We start from the raw sequence: 23,804 nt of genomic DNA on the forward strand, positions 1-23,804 counted from the left end.
CGCCACCATCTGCTGAAAGAAGTAGTCCATGGATATAGTAAGTAAGGGATATAATTAGCATTTCTCACCTTTGTTTAGGAGTCATTGAATTCAAATGCTTAATGAAGGAAATAGCCTCTTGAGTCCTTTAATTAGAAAATCTGCATTTATTAGACATTTACAACAGTGGTTCCTTCTGAGTTTTCATCACACTCAAAAACCATCATACATACCACAATATGCAAACTGAGGCAGACAGGAAGGGCTAAAAAGGACCCAGGAACCTAAAAAAAAGTCGATTAGAGAGTTGAATTAAAGTGTACCTAAATGCTAATTAAAAACACATTTAAAGGGCTAAAATGCAAGAATTCTGCCCCCTTGCAAAACAAAGGATGGCTCAAGTGGAAGTAGAAACTCCTCAGTTACTCTCCTTGGTGCAAAGGAAGGCAAAGAACATCAACAAAAAACACCCGAGATCTTTAAAAGGAAAAAAATTAAAAAAAAGAATATTGCACGTTGGCTTGCACGCAGTTCACTTCTGCAACAATTAAACACTCGAGTGTTTTAAATTTGTCAACTGACAAACAGAAAACAGTATTTCACTTTAGTTTTGTCCCTTCCTGTCCAGTGTGTGGCTGATTTCTACAGTAAAACAATAACTTCTAGCTTCTGTAGTTAATATGCATTCCAAAATAACAATTACAAAGAAATCACTGCTTTTGATCTATTTGGTTTAAGCCAATAACCCATTCTAAATATTAAAATAAAGATAATTATATTAACAAACACCTTCATAGTGCAGCTCTGTGTTAAAATATGTATTTTAAAGTACTTAAATTAAAAATATACAGTGATGAATTTAGATTTAACTGTGTGGAAAAATAAATAAGGCATACTTTGGCATCTCTGGGACAAAATATAAAGCATACATGAAAGTAAAGTTCACGTAGTTTTAAATTTTCATTAACAAATATCCCTTTTGCAAATATACGGAAAAATCCTTAGTTAAGCTTTGGGGGGAGTAAAGACAACACCCTCTCCAATAGAGGAAAAAAAACATTTTCACCACATTATAAACTATCAATGGGTGTGGCCTTTGGTCTTCAATGATGAATTATGAAGATTTAAGCATTTAAGGGAAAAAAATGTTCAAACAAATAAGCATGAACACAGATCATTTTGGAAAGGGATTTTTGTCATTACTGGCAGCAAACAAAAAGCAAAGCAACAATGCTGTCACAAACTGTTTGGGGGAATCTTGAATCTTTAGAAAAAGTGTGCTTATGAGTATCATAGCAGCAGAATGAAGGAAGTTTCACCTCCAGACATAAAAATATCAATGGCAAGTGAAGAACTATGGACAGGCATCGTCAAGGTATTTTTTTTTTAAATCAAGTGTTGGTACCATGCACAGATGACAGAATGGGTGAGTCTTTGTGGGACTGTCCCTAAACTGGACGTTTGGACCAGGGTCTCAGCAGGGGTATTCCTTCAACTTGAACCCACCCGCATACAACTTTGACACTCCATGTCCACTCAACTCTGGAATTGTCCATTTAACCCTGCCCTGAATATGGGAAAGAGACTTTTAGCTTATGTGGTAGAAGATTCCTGATAGGGCACAAACTTGGAGAGTTTGCCAATGGAGCCTCCTGGACTTGGGAAGTCACCCAATTCGTTGATCTTGAAGAAAGCCTCCTGGTCCTTCTTCTTGTTGTTCAGAGACTCCTCGAGTGCCTGTGACAGAAAATAAGATGATGATCCCTGCCTTGGCAGCCAAATTCAAGGCATCGGCATATTTCTGACCTCTATGACTTTTGGCCCCTTCCCTTCAATCAACTACCCTTTAAGTCATGTGTCAAAGTGGCGGCCCGGGGGCCAAATCTGGCCCGCTGCATCATTTTGTGTGGCCCGGGAAAGTAAATCATGAGTGCCGAGTTTCTGTTTTAGGATCAAATTAAAATGAAGAGTATTGATGTATATTAAATTTCCTGATTTTCCACCTTTTAATTCAATAATTGGAATTTAAAAAAAAAAAAAAATCTGTTTTTAGTTCAAAAATAATTTTGTAAAATCTAAAAATATTTTAAAAAAAGCTAAAATAAACATTGCTTTAGATCTATAAAAACTGAATATTCAGGGCTTTTAATCCAGTTCTTTTAATCCATTTATAAAATAAAATAAAATCTAAATATTATATCTAAAATGGTCCACATGAGATCTGATCACCATGAATCTGGCTCGCCAACCAAACTGGGTTCGACACCCGTGCTTTAAGTTTAAATTGAATATGCTAATCCTTTATGACGTAATCACAAATGTCCTTTTCTGGCTTTTTGTGACTTTTGACCATACTAACCCCAAAATGTAATCGCTTCAGTTTCATACCATAAGTTTGTCTTCATGAATGAATAAAGGAATTTCCTTTATTCATTCGTGAAGACAGACGAGAGATATAGGGAACCGAAAACATAATTTCCTGCCTTTTGTAGATAAAATCTACAACTGGAGGTCATTATGTCAGGATCAAAATATATAAAATATGTATAACACGCCAGTAAACCTACAATCTTCCTGGGTTTCAGCTTCTCCCGCCAATCCTTCAGTAGCTGATTGTGCTGATCATCAAGTTGTTTGAGCCTCTGTGTTTCATTTTCAACAAGCACGTGACATTTTTCATTCTGAGAAAACAAAAGATGGATGCTTTGAAAAAACTTTTGGGTACAAACAATAATACCCCCCAGCCAAAAAAGTGTGTGTACCTGCAACTGCTGCAGCTCTCGTATATTTCCCTCACAGTCGCCAAAAATCTCCCTCAGCTGGTTCTCGTGCTTCTGCTGCATGTGCTGTCTCTCGCTCTTTTGACGCTTTTCTTCCTGCTGGGAAAACTGTAGAAGCAAAACAGAATCAATGTGGAAAATTTATTTTTGATAGTCACACTGATCAATAACCATGGAGTACACGAGTGTCCTTATTTGATGATATTCTTACAGCGGTACCTGTTTAATCTTCTCCCTTTCCTCTGAGCTGCTGCCTGTGGAGTTGATGCGCAGGCTCTTCTTGAACATGGCCAAGCGGGTTTTGGCATCAGTACGCTGAATTTTGGGAAAGCGGCTCTTCTCCTGTTGCTGATTAGCTTTCAGGAGCTCGGTCATACGCTGATTGTATTGCTGCATGTGTTCCAGCTCCTGCATGGGACCAGAAAGCAGAAAGCTGTTCACTCTATACTGACACTCAGGACATTATTATGTTATGCTGTTAATATGCCAAGATAATTTTGGTGCAGTATTTCTATTTTCAAACAAACAGAAATCTACATGCACGCACACACACGCACACACACACACACACACACTTGTCCGTAAAGTGAAGATCTACCTATTGGTGGTTCACTATTGCTATTTTTGCACTGGTTCTTTTAAATTCTCATCATCTAGCTTACCTTTTCGTGTTTTCTAAGGAGTAGATGCCGTTGGTGGAAAAATTGATCCTTGAGTTGTTGCTTTTGTAGTTGGCGCGTCTCATGGAGTATCCTCTCCTCCACTTCCCATACTGAAGATTCACGATCTGAGCAAATCGACAAGCAAAATAGATGGAGGACATTGTTGAGCATGTCATGACAGTCTCATCCGCCTTTATAGACAGCCAACCTCGGATTAGTCGATGCTTCTTTTCCAGACAATCCTTCTCTGTATTGATAATGTCATTCTTGTTGTTGACGACGATTTGATAGATGGAGGCGTCTAGGTTTTTCTTCTGAGCAGCCAGGAACTGTTCCTCCTTCCAGACAAAAAGGGTAATAAATCCAGAAACAATTATTTCCAAAAACAAAACAAGAACTGAAAAATATATATATCACTAGCCTCTTTTTGCTTCATTTCTTGGAAGGAACTCATTCGTTGTTTTGATTGTTCTTTGCGCTCACTCCTTGGCAGCTTGTCAATGGCATGTTTTAACTGCAAAGCAACATGAAAAAAGTATTTGATTACTTGCACAATTGGCTAATACGAAAATCTAATTAGTCCACCCAGTTCAGTGTGAAAAATAATCACCTAATTAAGATGCCAATAGTCCATATCAGTGAATAAATTCTCAATTATGGAATAAATTGTGATGTTCCAGACCTGAGGTTCCAAATTATTTTGGCACATACAAATAAGTACACCTAATATCTATATACTCCCAAAAATAAATATTTGCATTCACTGATGAATAATCTTGTTATGGACTTTTGTTAAGTGCAATTTAAACAATACTAAGAATCAGTGTTTTATTTATGTGGAAATCTTTGTGGATCGCTATTAAAAAACAACTTGCTGCCTCCATTCTGTCCGTAGTAGGTTTACCTTATTGTCATAAAAAAGTGTATTGTAGACAGAAGAAAAAATCTGAAAAATGAATTTGAACACAGGGTCCTCGGTAAAGTAAAGGGTAAAAGTAAAGGGTAAAAGTAAAGGGTAAAAGTAAAGGGTAAAAGTAAAGGGTAAAAGTAAAGGGTAAAAGTAAAGGGTAAAAGTAAAGGGTAAAAGTAAAGGGTAAAAGTAAAGGGTAAAAGTAAAGGGTAAAAGTAAAGGGTAAAAGTAAAGGGTAAAAGTAAAGGGTAAAAGTAAAGGGTAAAAGTAAAGGGTAAAAGTAAAGGGTAAAAGTAAAGGGTAAAAGTAAAGCGTAAAAGTAAAGTTTTAAAGTTAAGTGTACAGACCTCCTTTTTTTTCAGTTTTTGATGATCCAGGAACTTCTGGTGTTCACGCTGTTGCTCTGATTTGATGCGTTTGCCTTCGTCTTTGAGTTTATTTTGGTGGTCCGCCTCCATCTTCTCAACGGTCTGCTTCTGTTGCTTCTCCAGAGACTCCATCTCTGTATCAAAGAACTTCTTTTTCATCTGTCGACACAACATTGTAGCAGTGCGCTCAACCCAATGGAAGTAATAGAATAGAGCACCCTAATAGTTTGTATACATTGTGTGTAAATGCTCAAATGTTGCGTTGCATTTCACGAGTGGCCTCTTACATGCATTTCCAGGTCAAAACGTTTTTGCATTTGGTCTCTCTGTGTTTCCAGTTTGGCCTGCAGCTGAGCGAGAGATCGTTGCTCCTCCTTTTGGAGCAAACGCAGCTCACGAAGCTCCTGGCGCCTAAACAGACAAATTTCAAATGTAGTTAAGGCTGTGCATGTAAATGTACTGTCAAATTCTCACCACTAGGTGACATTAGACTTGCATGAAAGATTTATTTAATGATATGGACTCTTTACACTTTAGTGTGGATTTCATGAACAAACCAAGACTACAATTCCAAAAAGTCAAGTAACACCATTACAAAATAGAAATCTAATTTCTGCTTGTAGATTAAATTCAACTTCGATTCAAAATGTGACTTTTTTTTCTAATCACGGTCTCATGGTCCTTTGTAGTTGATCAAGATGCTGAAGATTGAGATAGGATGTGAAAAAGGAGGCTCATCCGCATACCTGAGAAATCTCATCTCCTCATTCTTCTTCTCATCATCCCGGATGATCTTAGAGGTTGTCACGCTCACCTCGACGCCGTCAACCACAAACTTCCTGGTTCGCTTTAACGTCTTCCGCGAGTAGTCCTGCGGGAACGAAAGAAAAAGGGGATGTGGTAAATGTTACAAAAAAAACAGTCTGGAGAATTATGAATGTGATTGTCAAATTTGGGCAGTTGATAAGATTGTTTGAACCCCATTAATGACAAATATTTACACTATTACAGAAAGACTAACATAGCTTTGCTGGGATGAATAATTTGTACCAAACAAAACATTACTTTAAAGCTTTTTAGTACACGTGTGCATTGTGTGTACGCACAGATTTGCGAAAACAAATATGAAAGTGAAGGCATGTTAAATTTGCCTTTATGTCCAAGGTTCAGTCACTGACATCACAGAGCCTCTTTTTGAATAAACGGTTCTATGCAGGGAGACAAGACTTCACACAGAATCAACAGGATTCCAGTCATAGTCAGTCAGCGTCCATGAAGCTCTAGAAGCAACTGGATATCACACAGAGACGACCATTCACAGAGGGCAAGCACTGGACTGTGTCCATACAAAGGCCACTTTAGCTTTCCATGAATGAAGCATGATGCATATTTTGCTGGAAGGGCAGCTTGTTGGAATCCAGTGACGACACTGTCATCCGTATTTACCATCGTCGTTTGTTCCTTTTGGAAATTGTCAATGTATTACCCCGAAACAATGAACTCAAATCCATTTGCATAGCACGCACGGACTGAGAGAACTCTGATAACAGTCGATCCCTCTGATGCACTCATTCAAATGAATACACAGAATGCCATTCTGATAATCTCCGGTAGTAATACAGTAATTCAACAAAATGACACCTTGAACCCAAGACTCAGCCAATTTGAGTTGCAATATTTTTCAACAATCTTGTTGATATCCCACATCAAGTTTCCTGTATGTAATATATGGGGGTAACAATATAAATACAGAAAACCCTCCATTACAGTTATCCTAGGCCCACCCCGAAAAACGACACAATGCAGTTTCAGTTCCTCGCTATATCCTTTTTCCAAGGAGGAGTTTACCTGAAGACACAAGGCTCCTTCTTTACTATTTTTTCACAACTTAATTGTTCCAACATTCTAAATAAACATTTGCTGAAAGGCAGAACCAAGAGCCGCATGGCATGCTTGTTTGATGTGGACTCACCCTTGCAGATACCGAAAAGCTCTCCTTATTCAAAGACAGGCTCTTCAAGCTCGCTGTCTCCATGCTGCCCGTATATGAGTACCGGGTGCTATTGATCCGTCCGTTGACTTTAGGCAAGGCCAAATCAGGAGAATCTTCTATTGATCCTCGATTAACAGTCATCTTCCTCAGAAGGCTGGTCGGCCCGGAAGTAGGTGCGGGTGAAGTAGCAGACGAAATGACTCCTGGAGTCTGCTTTGAGCCGGGCGCAACGTGGGTGTACACCATGTCTGTGCTTTGGTCCGGAGACAGCTGGTTCCTCGGCACTTCCGGCAAATCAATACTGGCAACACTTTCTTCGGATACATCGGACTGGCGCAGACGTGGTAGCGGTTCTGCCTCCACAGCCACCTGAAAAAAATTGGATTGCCATTACAAACCTCAAAATTTGTAATGACAACATTTTAAAATATATGGAAGTGAGAAACATAAAATTTCCCTCTAAACAAAAATGTAGATGAAATCAAAGTTCATGGTATATATCTACCATACACGCACATACTACTGGTCCATTAGAAGATAGAACTAAGTTTTAAAAAAATAATATGTGTTAAGCAACATTTATGAATGTATTTCTGATGGAACTAGGCATTAAAAACAAATATCTCTGATCGCTAAAAAGTCCGGATCGGAGCCAGCAAGACATATCTTAAAAGAAATGGGACAAAATTAAGACTCCTCCAAAATCCCTAACTTGTACTGCAGCCCTAAATGCAATGTGTACCTTCTCTTCCTCAGATGTAGGAGTGCTCTTCCCATCCTCGATGCCAGAGTCGGAGCTGGAAGTCTTTATCGACACGCCGCTCTCGTATTTCTCAGACTCCAGCTTCTCCCCAAAATCTACCTGGTCCTTTGAGGGGAGATTGTGCCGAGGCAAGGGAACGGGGGCGACCATAACAGTTTCCGGCTTCTTCTCTGTCATTAAAGCTGACCCCGTTCCCTGTAAAGATTTTGGCAAAACCAAGGAGGATGCCGTGGGACTTGAAGGGCCAGGAGACTGGTCTCCTTCCAAACTTGTCTGGCTGGTCTAGAATGGAAAAGACAAGACAATTGTAATGACGCATTGGCGTGGCCATACTGTAATTACAGTAGCAGTCTTTCCATATGTGAAACCCTTCAAGCTACTAGTGCACATTTAATGTTAACAACTGTTAACTGGAAAGAATGCAAGCATTCCTGCTCAATACTTTTTTGCACCCAGTCCGATTATGTAATTTCGAGTAGGAAAAAAGAAATGCTCTTTAAAAATAAGATTGTCTGGGTGCAATTGTATCATAGAAACCCCCAATTTCCTCAAATCTGTGCTAAAAAAAAACAAGCATAAATGTATCTGCACAGTAAATCATTGTTTTATGTGTTTTCCTAAGAGATATTTTCATCATGCAATTTGAAATTCATGCAAGTAATGACATAAAAAAATATCAGGACAGTCGTCGTGATATATTCAGAGGATGACGTGGCCATGAGTAAAGATGTCCAAATGAATTGGACTGGGAATTTACTGCCAAAGAAGAAGGTTAGATTGCTGTTTTAGGAAATCTATAGAAAAAAAAACTGGCTACACTCAAACAGGCAGCTTCTTGATTAGAATATACTAAAGCGCTGAAGGTTTAGTTGTTTTCAAAAGCTGAGGCAGAACAATACACGACCATAAATAATTGAGCATTTTTCCTGTGTGTTTTATGGGCATGAAACCAAAGACTATATTTAAGATGCGACTGAATGCCCTGTGTTCCGGTTACTGTTCTTTTGTTTATCCTGAGGGTGGTGAAGTGCACACCCGTGCTCCACGTTACTTTCTAATCTCGTTGCCTCTGTGGACACATGGATGTCCTCAGGAGAAGCGACCTTCAGTCCTTTGGCAATGTTGACCAAGAAATGTGCAGTTTGTTTATAATCTAGGAGGTGATGATTTGCTAAATATTGTTGCTGCCCAGTGAAAATCGTCCAATTCTACTTCTGCTGCAGAGCTTCATGAATGAAAAACAGCTAGGATTCAAATGGAGCGACGTTTCCTCTTTTTAGATTTGAACCATAACGGACAATTGAAAGGAGTGACTGATTAGGTAAATGAGCTGGGATTGGTACCGCAGTTAGCTCCATGGCATCGTCCTCCTCGCCTTCCTCTCCATTGTCATCGCTTTCATCCAGGACTTCAGCTTTGGCCTCGGCCACCAGCTCCCTTAGCGGACGGTTTGTGGTCACGGAGCTCACAAAAGGGTGCTGGGGACAACGGAGGGAAATATTAGCCATGGTTACAGGTCAGGAATTCAAGTGCGAGTCTGATGAAAAATGTGAGTAATGTCAGTCAACTGGGAAGAGCATGAGGTGACTTTCCCTGCTATGAAATTGGATGTGCCACTTGTCATGTCCCAATTGTTTACTACTCAAGTGAGGCACATGCACCAAAGCACCACATTTCAAAATAACACCCTTAGACCAAACAAACTGGCTGTTCCTAAGTCATCTATTTAAAGAAGGAAAAGTGTTCTTTCAAAAGCCAAGTATGTTTGAAAGATGACTAGACATTCAATTACTATGTATATTCAGACCAAATTAAGCATTTATGAGAGTTCACAGCGGCAGACATTGCATTGCCATTGTTGACGCATGCTTGTTGAGCTTCTTCGGTGTGGTTTTAGCTTTTAACTCCCTTGATTTGAAAGAACAGCCAGCTTTTGTCTAATGAGGCAGGAAGTGTAAATGCTGAGTGGCGTCGTATTACAGCACAAATGGCAAACATACATTACATTAGGTGCACTCAACATTCATTCATCAGTTATGGTTATCCAGTTCAGGATCGAAGGGCATTGAGTTATTCAACTAGACACAAAAGGCGAGGACGGCTTGGACAGTTGCCCACTTAACTCCAGGGTAACCGAAGAAATTGAAATGAAAACTTTAAAAACGGGCTCTAGCAAAACCAGTTTATCAAAGCCACCGTACAATCTCAATTCATCCGACAAGTCTTAATGATTGTTGAATCAATTCACACAATCACAAAACAAACATCAGAGCTCAGTAGTGTTTGTATTACCTCTGACATAAAAATTATACTGTTCTTTAAGTTGACCTGGCTCATACACTAATTATTTAGTACTTCAAGTTTTAAAGCATGATACGTTTTTTTGTTTAATCGGTGGCCCAAAAAAAGTCATTCTCATGTGAAAAAGATCAATTTTCTCAGATGAAACAAGCTGAATCAAATGAAAAAGGAACAACAATGGTGCTTATGTTCTCTTTTGTGGTTTTATGTTGCCTTGAAAGCACTAAGTCACATATGCATGGCTGGTTGGGAAGAAGTTAAACATGAACCATTTGAAGGAAGCAGAGCACAAGGGTGTCTGTGTTGCAATAACTGGGAGAGTACATTGTTGATATAACGAGAATTGGTTTTGCAAGATAAAAGGCGCCAGACAATAATCTTTAAAATAACTAACAATTTAAAATCTCCACTTGATGGCACTTCAATACACCACAACTCTGGAATACATCCGCACAATGAAGTACTACTGGCCATTTAATGTATGTAATCCTGTGTAAACATTGATCATAGTGATTAAAAAAATATTTTGGAAACAACGGTTTCTTGCAATCTTGACTAAGTAATACTATGTCACATTACTCAGTATTAGTAAGTAGAGAAAACAAAAACAAAACATTTGTTACTCAGTGATTAATCACTGCAATTCCACCTTAAAATGATGATGTGTCCCAAAAACATGGCAAAACTACTTGTTATCTAAAACCACTGCAAGCCAAGGCCGTGATACACATCTAAAACATCCAGCATGGCACCAAAAGGCGGGCCGCGCCCGTCTCTTTCCCCCCCGGTGGAGAAAACAGACACGACCCCCCAGTGTGTGCGCATGGATCTGAGTTTGTCATCTCTCCAACTAGCCAGCTGTGGAGAACAAGGCGAGGCGTGATACCAACATGTTCTCCGCGGTCGAGGCCGGGAATGTATACAGCTGCCTTTCCCTCAGCTGTGGTGATCAAGGCAGGAAAACCATGCCTCTGAATTTTAATAGCTCTGCTGTTAGAAACCACAACATGCTGACTAGTTCTTCGATAAGATGCCCCCTGCCCAGACTTCACATCAAGCTGGTTTAACGGTCACTTTCGATAAGATATCGCAATCATGTAATTTTGGTGACTTGGAGTATGAAACTAAATTTACTCCATGTTACATCCCCATTAGTGTGCATTAATCAGGCATTGTCATCCTTGTCTATGTATTGTATGATGTTGGCGTGTCAAATGTAACGTGAGCAGGGCAATGCAATTGGCCTACCCCCAAGAGCTGTACCGCAGTCGGACGGGTCTTTGGGTTCTTATCCAAAGCTCTCCTCAGGAAATCTTTAAACTCTGGTGACCTGTGAAAACAGTCGCAGAGTAGAAACAAAGAAAAATAAGGAAAAAAGTGGGAGGGAATCTTGCAGGACAGCTCAACATAGCAAGTGGGAGACATGTCATGTTGATACATGCGGATCTCCCCCTGTGCACAGCTGGATTTCGTAAAAACGAACTTCCAACAAAAATGATGGCTGTGCACTGCGTCACGAGTCCCCTTTCGGCACCTTTGGGAAAGTTGTGTTGCACATTTTTGCTCGTAAAAGTTAAGCAGTGGAAAAAGTCCTTGTTCAGCACCTTTTCATGTTCAATGTCACTGAATGGAGGGGAAACCAAGTGAGGCATTGAACAGCAGAGAGTAATAAAACACAATATGTAGCAGTAGGCAGGTAATTACAGACACAGATCCCATTATTGTAAGGGAACTAAAGAAATGTCAAATTAAGCAAGTAATTCGTGGAGAGTTTCCACTTTCATCACCATTTGTTTGGATGGTCTAATGAGGGAGGCTCTGATTTGGCAATCTTCAGCAGCACCCTCATGGGGTTTAGGTCGTGATGAGGGGGTTCAATCTGAGCAATTTCAATCAATGTAATTCCAAGGGACCAGATATCGGCCTTGTAGTCGTATGGAGCATCCTTCATGGTCTCGCACATGACAACCTCTGGAGCCATCCTGCCAGACAGACACAGGAATTAGCCTGAACGCAACCCAAAAATAATTTGTCTATAAAAAGTGAAAGAAGTAATATCCTAATAGTTTAAATGTGTCAACAACAAGCTCGTTTCATCTCTCTGATTGAATTGGCTGGTAATTTGAAATGGTTGTGATCTTGCAGCAGCAATTGCTGGATTGGAAAACAACATTTGCACCCCACTTTGCTGAAGCTGTTCTAGCCAATGGCTGACAATGTGACATTTAAGGCCAAAGCCTAGTCTTCAAGCCTTCAAAAGGAGATGGGCAATTTGTTCAGGAAAAAACCAAAACAACTCTGTTGTGACAATACAAAAGGATTAAAGCTCTGAGCAGACAAACTTCTTGACTCATGGATCATTTGCAGCTAACATATCAAAAGAATTCCAAAGTCTAGTTTTTACACTTCAGATTTTGCTTGAATTGACGGCATTGAGAGAAGAATAACTGGGCAGAACAAAAAGACCTTTAGGTTTATGAGAAATGTGGTCCCATGTCCCACTTCAGTGTCCAGGGGTTCCAATATAAATGTTTTAACCCAGCCCAATGATGTATTCCCTTCCATGAGGTGAGCATGTAAAACTCACCAATAGGGCGTGCCGATGAAAGAATCTCTTCGTTGGAGGGTCATGGTGTTTTTAGCAGATACGCCAAAATCAGCTAGAAAAAGTAGGGGGAAAAAATAATAACGGTGTTAAAATCATTTCATGGAGATAAATATATTAAACGCGATAAATGTTGCGTGTAAACTGGTACAAATGTTGCCAACATAAATCAAGCAAATCTAAAAGTTTAGAGTAAAAATTAGAATTTGTCTAGGCCAGGATTGCTTTGGGTTTGGCTGAAGCCCCAGATTCTTTCAATTACAAGGCACCCCTTTCTAAAACTGCCTCACTTAAACGTCAACAATACAATCTAACAGGTTTTGGACTATTTGTAGGACATTTCAGCTGTGTGCCAAGAATTCCATGACAGTTAAAAGGGCAAAGCCACATATACATCATGCCTGTAAAGGATTTCCTCTCTTTAGTGACGTAGACAGGGTGTGTCCCACAAAAAGAATCTTGTTCACTAAATGCCTGAATAACAACATTTTTGGTCCAACTATAAAAATGGTGGAGGTAGTAAATTAGTCACTGTGATGACAAAATGAGTTTAAAGAAGTAACACCCAAAAAGCTGCATGTAAATATGCTGTCCTAGACAAAAATGTAAGATAATGGGGTAAAAAGACAAAAAGTAATTTAGAACAATGCCCAGCTCAGTAAAAACATCAATAAAAGTAATATTGATACTTGGTTTGTTGCCAATGAAACGTTGAACTTGACTATGACCTTGACATACAGCAGGTAAAACTAGTTTGATTAGTATTAATTAAAAGAGCGGTTATTTGTCCTTTGCAGTTTTTTGTTGTTGTTGCTAAAACTACGTGTGTGATAGAGTTTGGATTAAATTTTAAAAAAGTGATTCCACATTTTAATGAGGGTTTGAAATGTCAGCGAGGTCTTAAAGAAACCACTTCCCCTCTATTTTTTGGAGACCTATACTTTGTACATGTGTCATGCACCTCACTGGGTCACATCCACAACTTAGACAGTGCAATGTGAAGAATTTCAAGCCCTCTTCAAAAGGGGCTATAAAAATGCAAGAATGAGAGGCATGTTTTCCCACGCAAGGATGCTGCATTCAAGGGTGTCGTTGCAACCAGTGTCAGTGATTTACAATGTTATTTGGAACCCGGTTGAGGCAACCAGTAGAGGTCTTTCAATTGCAGGTACATGAGTAATGGTGATGATCTATGTCAAAGATATTTTGCTGGATTTTCCGGTATCGAATGCAGTAGAGTGGTTATGTAGGAACAATGTTAGATTAGAAGTCTTATCAAATAATCTATCTCTGATTGCAATTGTACTTGCGTTCAGAAAGGAATGAAAGTCTCAAAATAGAACAATTGAATGACTAGGCATTCCTTACCTAGTTTGATGTCCCCTTCCAGCATCAGGAGAATGTTTCCGGCCTTCAGGTCTCTGTGGATGATCTTAATGCTGTGGAGGTAAACTAGAGCCTCCAGCATCTGCCGGCATACCACCTTTATCTGGGGCTCAGTCAGCCCTCGATCCAACTCTGATCAATGCAAAAGGTAGAAAAGAACAACAAAAGGAGGAAGGATGTAGAATCAATTGTTGAACGGGTGCCAACTTGGCAAATTCCAGGTTAGAGAGGGGGTTTTATCTAATGAGTTAATTCTACTCATGATTACAAAAGTCATCCGGGGACTAAAGTGTCACAGGTAGTGTTGCTGTTGCTAATCTGGGATAAGAGAAGGTGTGTTTAGTTAGAGGCAGTGGGGGTACATGCAGATATGAGTACATGGATTATACTGTAAAAACGCACAAGGCATTTTCCCACGGCAAAGGACTCCATTGAGTCTCCCGTCTGGATCTTTCAAGGTCAAATTAGTTGTAAAAGCATTGTTGCCAGAAAAAAAAAAAAAGTTAAAAATGTGGCATGTGTAGAGTTGAAAGGGGTTATAAAGCAGAGCAACAGAGAACGCAAAAAGCGGCACTTACCCAGCATTGTGGCATCCAAAGCTCCTCCAGGACAGAACTCGATAAAGATCTAGGAAAAGGCACTTCATTAGTAACATCAATTACAACAAAAAGGGAAAAATGTTGTCTAAATCTTAGTTGGGTGAGAGATCTGAAAGTGATGTCAAAGTCATAGTATCAGCATGTTTATATTTAGCACAGTACAGTAAAAATGTCTAACATTGCTACATTAAGGAAAAATATTCAAATGTTTCATGACCAAATACCCATTTTACAGAGAGAGGGGGAAAAGGGTGGTGAAAGTTTTGAGTATGGACACCAAAAGAAGGGAGTATGATTTTGACTGAAGTTCCTGGGCCGCATAAAGAATATAATAGCAGTTTAAAAGTGAAGTCAAAACACAGACTGAGAGGCGGAAAAAAAGAAAAACTAGAAGACACTCCCTAAAATGATGTCTTGCTGGCCAAAAAGTAACCCCTAACAACCATCTTTCAACTCCTATCCTCTCATATATGTCTCTAACACATACAGCACACAATATATTTGGTAAAAGAACTGAAATGCATACCACACCAGGATCAGGGACCAATTTAGCTCTTATTTAGCAGTTTCATGGAAAGGTTGGATTTTGCAATGTTGTTTCCACATAGTGCAGCTGACATGCAAATTAATTTGGAAACATTCCAATCTTCGTTCCCCTCAGCTGTCAATCAGACCTCTTGTTTAAACTACAATTTGTTGACTCCATTGATTTATTGATCCCAGTTTCCATTGTGTATAGTTTTGATGTAGTAGATACATCTACAGAATTGGTTAATTGGCAATTTTCAGAAAAGAACTGTAATGTCTAATACATCCCAAACAAATATCTGTCAGATGAGATCATAGCTTTCATAAGACTTTGCTATGATAACATTGTTAAAGCATCAATGCTCTGTGCGGGGTGTGGAGTTTCACTATAGACAAAAAAGGTGCACACAATGAAAGGGAAGTTGGCAATCTTAACATGACAGATACAAAACTCCTATTTCATGTGCTTATCATTCTATTAGCATCACCATGGCTTTAAAACCTATGTATGGATTTACTAGGATTGTGTTTCAGTTGCAGGGCAACACGCAGCAAAACCTTTAACAGCGTTAAGACAAAAGATTCAGCAATGACGAATGTGCCCTGACCGGCTAAGCAACATTTCTACTTTGTGCTTGAATGTCTCGTATGGTCTATTTTTCAATGAAACCTACTTACTTTTATTGCCAATAAACACTTTCATTTGGAGGAGATACTGTATTTCATTTTTCTAATTTAAGTGACATCTTAAAAATGTGAAAAGCTGAAGGCTTAGCTGACACAGCAGTGTCCCTTCTCTTGTCACACCTCTGTGATTCTCCTGCTTCATGCCAGAGTAGAGCTGTAAAGAATCTCAAACTTTCAACCAAGACCTGCAGAGTCTCCGCAGTCCCCCTAAATGAACGACCACATGCATTGTGAGAACAGTGCAGTCATCTGTGTTTTCCCTAAAGTGTATCAGGCCGTGCCAAAAAAAGACAAAATATACTGGGATCCTATTTTTATAGGCCGTCTAAATCTAGAGCAGCGTGAGGCGGCGTTTTAGACCATGTTTTGGTCATTTTGTGGGAGTTGTGCTACATGGACAGACTTGTTTCATCGGGTAGCTAAAAAATACTGCAAATCGCACGAGCCTATATTTTGTCATAGACATTGTTATTACAAAAAAAGCGAGTAAAGGTGAGGAATTTACTGTGTAGTATCTGGAAAAAGTACAAACCACATATACAAAATTGTTTCAACAAACAGGCAAGGATGTTTGTGCACAAAAAGTGACTCACTGACTTCAGAGCAGACTGTTTAAGGAGGGTGGGGGTGTGTTAGGAATTCCAACTATGGCCAACAAAAACCATGACAACATGACAATCATGGGAGCCACGCCACAGCTGTTTGTGTAACATGGCGTATTCTAGCGAGAAATAGCCTTCTTAGGCCAAATACACTAAAACGCTTGTAAATGTCAATTAAGACATTTGCGCTTTTTTTCTTTCAGTTTGAGCAGTGCGCATTTTAAAGGAGCATATGTACAATGCGTTATCATAACAACATTGCATTTCAATCAGAAAAGACAAGAGGCTAAAAGGCTACATAGTTTATCCTTACACCCATTTCATTTACAGCAAACATATGTGCACCCGTGAAAACGCCATCTTTTTCCCAGTCAAACTACCCCACCCAAATGTACACAATGTACATAAATATCTGCATAACCATTCAGAAAAGGGGCTAGAACTCTCCAGGGAAGCATGTTTCTTAGGACCATTTAGGGTGTATATTTGAAGTGCATATCTTACATCATGCTCCTTTAAACATTGACCCTGGATATTTCTTTCCATTTGCATTTAAAGGGTGCGACATTACCAAGACAACTAACTTTAGTATTTTAAGAGTATTCAAGGTCATGGGCCATAATACGGTCATTATTTTCGTTGGCCAGTAAAACCCGGAGATTAAAGAGGGAGTTGGACAATTTATACTTGAGGAAAAATAGCTCCAGCAGAACTAGAAAGAATACAGTCCACATTCCTGCATTGGGGCAGGCTCGGGTCACCCCCGATCCATTATGCCACCCAAGGGATTTGAACTCCCTCCATTGTCTTCTTTCAATTTTAAACAGGCATTTTTCTCTCGGGAGATATCACGCTTTGATGAGAACTTTCCCCAACATATCAAGTCAGCTACAGAGAGGAAAGGACATCCTGTCAACATGTGCAACAATTTGTTTAGTTTTTACTTCGATTGTCCTGTATTTGCAAAGAGGAAGAGATTTGATAAGATGTACAAAAGGACCCGTTTACTTAATGTGTAAGTGGCAGTTGCCTACCCAGAGGTGGTTGTTGTAGTAATAAGCATCCAGCAGTTTCACAATGTAGTGGTGGTCACATCTGGCCAGGATTTCAATCTCAACCATGTAGTCCTCCAGCTCTTCCTCGCATTTGGTTTCGATCACTTTGGCTGCAGCCAAAATGCCCGTTTCTTTGTTGCAGGCCTAGTGGATACAATAAAGAATGGACATGAATAAATCTTTATGAACAATGTTTAGCATTAGGGAACAATGTGGTTTTCTAAAGATTAGGAACTATATCCTTCCCAAAATGTGGTATTCCCTTTTTTTTACGACTTTTTCGGCATATCCTAATTTAGTAGTGGGTTTGGTATTTCTCTACTTGCGCAATTGTGCATCCCCCCAGTGACCTACAGGAAGCTGACAGACTAAACAACCAATTGACTTCTTTTTGACGGGAGCTGTGGGAAAACATCTGAATCAACGGGAGGTCACAGCTACACACTTCTTTACCAATCACATTCACTGTGCTCGTACAGCGAGTGCGCGTGTTGGCCAAACAGACCCGTGAGAGGCACCCCAAGGTGCGAGTCAACAAAACATCTCCTCCAACCATCAAACCATCAGTCAGTCAGCCACTCAGTTAACAAGGCTCGAAACAGTAAACACCCACACACCAGATACTTTCATTCCTCTGTGAACATCCCAGCACTCTTTTAAACAGACACTCTTCCAGAAGATCCCAGTAATTTGGTGACAAATTCACAATAATAACTAAGCTCTCTGACTTCCAAATCCATGATATCTATTTGACCACGACTAATAATATTCAAAACTTTAATTTATTAAGCACAGTTATTCCCAACCATGTATTTTCTGAGTGCCATTTTGTCAACCAATCATGTAGTTTTCTAATGGAGAGCAGAAAGGAAAGGAGGCACGTGTCAGTTTGTTTCGATATAGGCAGATATACAAAACCCTGAGAGGAAATGACGAGGAAGGGGGCCTTGGAATTATTATAACGTCAGTGTGCAGCGATGGAATCTTTAGTTATATGGAATGTATTCATAACTGCTTTTAATAGAGAAAACTTAAGTCAATTCCATTCACATTTATCACAACAAACGTCCCAAAGGGCTACACAGGCCATCGGATAATTCACAACGCCAACAGGGAAATATAGGAAACCTTTTCCAGGATATATCAAAATGTAGACCTTTGACTGTCACAATCCTGACCAGAAAAAAAAAAAAAAATAAATAAATAAAGAGTCTCAAGGCTTATGTCGACTGCTGACATCTTGTTTTTCCTGTTTGTAAATCTCCAACACATGCAGAGAGCCCTACCTCACAACTTTACCTCACTCATTGTCAGCCACACAGTGCATATTTTCCTCTAACATCTCTTCCTTCATACCTTGTGTGTTTATTCATCACTCTGCAATCAGTGTTATGCCAAAGGCCATAATCTGTCAGGGCTAACAAAAGATGTGGTGAAAGTACAAAAACAGATGTTAATGCTGGGCGAATACACAGACAGTTGGCCTTCAAAAAAAACAATGGAACGTTATGTTGCAACCATTTTTAATAAGATACAATAAAGTAGCTGTCATTTCATACCAAAGGGGGACCAGTAATATATACTTGCATTATAGGACCAAATGATTTATCATTTATCGTGTCGACACTGTCCTAGATACAAGCTGTTTACTCATAATCCTTCAAGTTCACCAACCGCAAGTGGTTGCCAATTGGTAGCTGGCCACAAAAACCAAACAGCAATTGTCACAACACATCCGCCCTGTGTCTTTGTCTAATTTGTATCCACGAGGCAAAATATTTACAGCAAGAAAGCACATAACTCAGGGCACAAGTTCCCACTAAATTATCAAATCAAAAGCAGAAATTAGCTAAAGAAATTCATGAATTGCCCAGCCCTAGGTCCATCGATAACATCAGGTGACCAAAAAAAGAGGAGTAACAATTTATGAGAGAAAAGTCACTTTGTTTCGATGCGCTGGGGGGGTGCTCATATCATTTTTTTAAAACCGGTAGCACAGTACTTCCTCTTTTGCATAACCTGCTGACTGACTAAAGCATGAATTAAAGCATTTAGAGGAAACCGGGTGTTAAGTACAGCATATTACCCAGTTAGACTGGGCACAGAACATTGGTCTAACCATCATACAAAATAGTGTAAACATTTCTAAAAGGAACAGGCAAAGTAGGTTACTTAGGTTGGGAAATATTAAAATTGCTGAGCAAATGATGAATGAGACAACATAGTTCCATTCCTATTCATTTTAATTGTATTTCATAAAAGGGTCTGATCATTGGAACTGGCGAGTTTTTGCCTCCCAAATATGATATTAATTTTGAGTTCTGGGATCTGGTTCTTCAAGTAGTGCTTTAGAACATTAGTTGATGCTCTGCATACTGGAAATATTTGATAATCTTGCGTGTTTTCCTTTTTGGAACAATAGAACACTTTATGAAGGATCAAACGCTGCTGGAAACTCAAGGAATATAATTAGCAGCAGTAGTGGAATTCCAAACCGGAAAAACATTGAACAGCATTACTTTGACGAAGTGATGTCACAGTTCCGTGCAAAGAGTCCATTATGTCAAAGCAGTGCCATAAAACTTTCAAAGACCACCACCTAGTCAGAGCCCAGGGACCACAAAGAGTATTAAAGCTCAAAAAGTACCGGAAACAATATGAAATGAGGGGAGTCCCCACATGATGAGCCCACACCCAGCAAACTGCTTCTTATCACTTGCCCTGGATCCAGCTGGCTCCTGAGATTAAACAGAGCTGATGATAACTTCACTAGGGGAACATCACATTCTAGAGTACTGTACATTATGTCACAATTCTACATTGAGCATAAATATATGATAGGAAAGGATTTGCAAAAGAGGAAGAGGCCACACCCTCGCAATCAAGTTTTAGATCAAGATTTACTGAAAGGGAATAAAGGAACAAAACATGGGGTCGTAGCAGTTTTACATAGCGGACCCTTATGGGGATCACCGTCACAATGGGAGTTTAAAAGCGTCACTTTACATAGACTGCACATGTTTATGCAAACACTTGAGCAGCAGGCCAATAGGCTAAGCGGCATGCGGCTCATTAATTAGTTAGCAGAAAAATTTGGGCCTTCACTTGACACCCGTGACTCTTTCCCAGGAATGCCTGGAAGGATGGAAGGGAATACAATAGGCAAGGCATACAGTAGGTCCCAAGTCCAATTCATTTTCTCCTCTTGTCTCTCACCATTTGGCATTCATAAATGTGTTCTATGTTAAAATATCCCATCTATTTATGTACTTTAGTGGGTTATTTAGGTGCTCGCTTCACCACATAATGCTTAAAAAACATACAGAACTATTTACTCTTAAAGTCTGTCATGTATTCGTTAGGCTTTTTCCCCCTAAATGGTAAATGAATACAACACAGTATTCAAAGTAAGTTATATTTTTCGGACAATAAGGCCCAATTAAAATCCTTTGCATTTCAAATTAATGTAAGGTGTCTTATGTAGGAATTCTGGGTGCACTAAATAACCTCAAACTTGTATTGTCTAGAGTCTAGACACACAGCATTCATAGAATCAAATATTTAAACAATAAAGCAAATAATCAAAGAAAACTACGTTAAAAAAGAACAAATGCATTTCACGGTTGCTCTCATACAACTTATAATCAGGTGTGCCTTATATTATTAATACTGTAACGCATACAACCTTATCAGTTAAGTTTTGTGTCTTCATCCTTTTGTAATTATACTACCCTCAAGTATTAATGTTACAGAATAATACTTTTTTCGAAATGAACTGAGGACTTTCTGTAACTCATACACACATCAGGTATTTACACACTCCCTTGAGCAAGAGCTGTTATTTTCCCCATGGTGTCATTAACCTTTTTTTACTTTCAGCTTGACAGGCGCCATATCCAATCTCCATTTCTGGAAATAAAGCCCGCCATTGCAACAATCAGAATTTGACAGGGAAATCAAAACTAACTTAAATCTTATCGAAAAGGATCAAAATGTGTCAAGACTTGCACGCGATACAGTATGTACCCTTTGCACTTTCAGTGGTAAACATCCTGTATAGCAGTGACTTTTACCACTTGAGGCCCCCTTCCTGCCACATAGCAGTTGATATTTTCAGAAGCTTGCACAACGATGCAGCCCTATGACATTCACTGTTAGGTATCGCAAGCTTTCACTCATCATTTGTGTAGAAATGTCATCTTTCAGGCCACTTAAAGCAAAGCTATTTGCGAAGGTCTTTCCACGAACTATGACATTGTTTTCAAGTCAAGGAATAAGGCACAATGGAGAACAATATATTTCCAGGAACCATTGATAAGAGTACCCCTGTGTCTACCCCAAAAAATGTAGCAGGTAGATGTTTAAGGCACAACACCAAATGTTTGGTTGCCAAACCAGTATGTACTTTTTTTCTTTAATATTCCCTTAGACTGCAGTTTGTTGAATATTGACTGAGTATAGCACTGCTCCTTCCACAAGTGAAAGACATCCACTGTACTCATATGGCACAAACACTGCCAACTTGTACAGGAGCAAGCGAGTTGGACCAACACGTACGGAAATAAACCTGAGCCAGATTTCTGCCGCTGCTGCTCATAAGGTTTGGATACAAGGGTGCCTTTAATATCACTGGAGCTGGATTTATTCTGGATTCCCGAAAAGGGCTGGGCGGTTGATTTCAGAAATGTGCAATACCTACTGTGGGTACAAATGTTGTTTCTAGAAACATCAGCGAAACTTGTTGGTCTCGTTTGTTCTGGAAACATTAGTAAACATTACAATTTGAAGGAAGTGTCAAGTGCAAAAGTGTCTGAAGGTGTGGCATACAGTACTAAATTGGAGAATAAATCATGATGGAGCATTTTATTAATTAATCAATTTTGCTCACTACTGAGAGTTTGCTGAGGAGGGGCTGTTAAAAGAGGAGAAGCAAATGAAATTTGTACAAACGCTTCACTTGTAACAATAGAGTAGCACTAGAAATAGGATTCATTGAGAAACACAAACTATCAATAGCAAAAACTTATGAATTCCCTGGAAACTTGCATATGTCCTTACTTGGATGTTTTATCACCATGTCACCATTTATTCATTGTAATTTTGTGTATTCCTGCTCACTGAAAGACACATTGTTAGTTTAATAGCATAATTGCACAGGTCATTTTAAATATGTCACAATATCAGCAACACACAAATGCTTGCCAAAAATGGGGAAAAAAATCATTCATATCTGTGTGGATTCACAATCAGAGGCACAACTGAGATTCCAGGATTCTTGTTTTTGTAACTTAATTAATTAAATTAATAACTTAATACATTTAGAGAGCGAAAAGAATACAAAATGAAAAGTTCTGTTTCTTCAAATTTGTTTAAATAATTAATCAACTGTGTTAAAAGACGAAATGAAAATACATAAATGCAGATAATTGCAACAGGTGTCTAAAACCGCACTAAACCCAAATTACTTAAGATTAAGGAGCGTCAATTACGTACTCCACCTCACCTGTAAATTAAATAAAGTGGTATTTGCACATGAGGAAGGGAGTCTTCATCATCGTCCAAGCACATTTAAGCACGTTAATATTTTACACAATGAAAAGCGTAAAAATCTTAATACAGATTGATCGTTTGTAAAGGTGACACGTTACCTTGTAGACTTTGCCAAACGCACCATCGCCCAGCTCGCCCACAATATCCCACTGGTCGCTTGGATTCAGGTCCCGGTGGACGTGCTCATACTGTTTGACTTTCTTTTTAATATCAATAGTGGGCAGACGGAGGATTTTGCTGAATCTTGCCAACGCCATTCTTCACAGATTCGGTGCTGATCAATTAAAAGTTGAACGCGTGCCTATTTACGCACGCAGCATATTCACTGCCCCTCGAAGGGGAAAAAACACTTGTCACAAAGGCACGTTTCTTCTTTTATATGTATACGCGTTGAAAAGGTTATTCCACTCCGTCCATGTTGACGCGGGGCTCTGTGGATTGCTAGTTTAAAAGTCCACAAAGTTGCATTCATTTGTCGGGCACCTGCAGGGAATAAAAGGCTGCGTGGTAGTCGTGGAAGATCGACTTTCTGCTGCCAACTTGTTGCATCTGAACGAGCTCAACCAGCTGCGCCCCACCTTACGTCAAGCGCACACATGACTACGCCCACTTTTTGTAATGGGAAATGTAGTTTTTTTGTTAAAACTGAACAGAGTCCAAGGGAGCTTCATTTCCGCGTCTGGCACGACTTTAGTTCACTCGACTGTTGCACAACTCAACAATTTGCATTGGAAATGGGAATTAAAAATAGTTAATGTCTGCATAGAGCAAAAAGTTCTACACATCTGCTTTGCTTTGAATTGATGAAAAAGCAGTACTTGAGCGCTTTCCTGTGGCAGATTGGGGCCATTACATCTACTCAATATTCTTGTCCAAATTAGATTTAACACAATTTCAGTAGAAAAAAAAGCCATGGTATAAAACTGTTTTTATAAGTTGTTCATTCTAGCCTATTTCAGATCCTTAAAAAAATAGGAAACAAACATGTGGCTCTTCATATTAAAATGAGCCAAAGGGAATACTATAAAAGTACATA

General features: G+C 39.3%; 1 protein-coding gene across 1 annotated transcript; it reads right to left on the minus strand.

The window, feature by feature from the left end:
- Window positions 1-111: 111 nt before the first annotated feature.
- On the minus strand, window positions 112-23,326 carry stk10 (serine/threonine kinase 10). The gene is made up of 20 exons (XM_077591678.1): window positions 22,867-23,326; window positions 17,198-17,362; window positions 14,326-14,374; window positions 13,730-13,879; window positions 12,344-12,416; window positions 11,544-11,738; window positions 11,005-11,086; window positions 8,799-8,933; window positions 7,435-7,737; window positions 6,672-7,061; window positions 5,446-5,570; window positions 4,987-5,110; window positions 4,679-4,858; window positions 3,843-3,935; window positions 3,630-3,759; window positions 3,422-3,546; window positions 2,979-3,167; window positions 2,742-2,867; window positions 2,547-2,660; window positions 112-1,716 (listed from the first exon to the last, which is right to left on the minus strand). Exons 1-20 carry the CDS (start codon window positions 23,023-23,025, stop codon window positions 1,573-1,575), a joined length of 3,051 nt encoding a protein of 1,016 aa, XP_077447804.1. The 5' UTR covers window positions 23,026-23,326; the 3' UTR covers window positions 112-1,572.
- Window positions 23,327-23,804: the final 478 nt, after the last annotated feature.

The sequence above is a fragment of the Stigmatopora argus genome, chromosome 22 (assembly GCF_051989625.1).
Source record: "Stigmatopora argus isolate UIUO_Sarg chromosome 22, RoL_Sarg_1.0, whole genome shotgun sequence".
In the NCBI taxonomy this organism is placed as follows: Eukaryota; Metazoa; Chordata; class Actinopteri; order Syngnathiformes; family Syngnathidae; genus Stigmatopora; species Stigmatopora argus.

What these genes read in the sequence shown, in the direction of transcription:
- stk10 (XM_077591678.1), bottom strand. Translation starts at nt 23,025, where the DNA reads ATGGCGTTGGCAAGATTCAGCAAAATCCTCCGTCTGCCCACTATTGAT. An exon ending in CGTTTGGCAAAGTCTACAAG is followed by an intron (nt 17,363 to 22,866) that starts GTAACGTGTCAC and finishes TGTATCCACTAG; the next exon opens with GCCTGCAACAAAGAAACGGG. An exon ending in GAGGAGATGAGATTTCTCAG is followed by an intron (nt 5,111 to 5,445) that starts GTATGCGGATGA and finishes TTGTCTGTTTAG; the next exon opens with GCGCCAGGAGCTTCGTGAGC.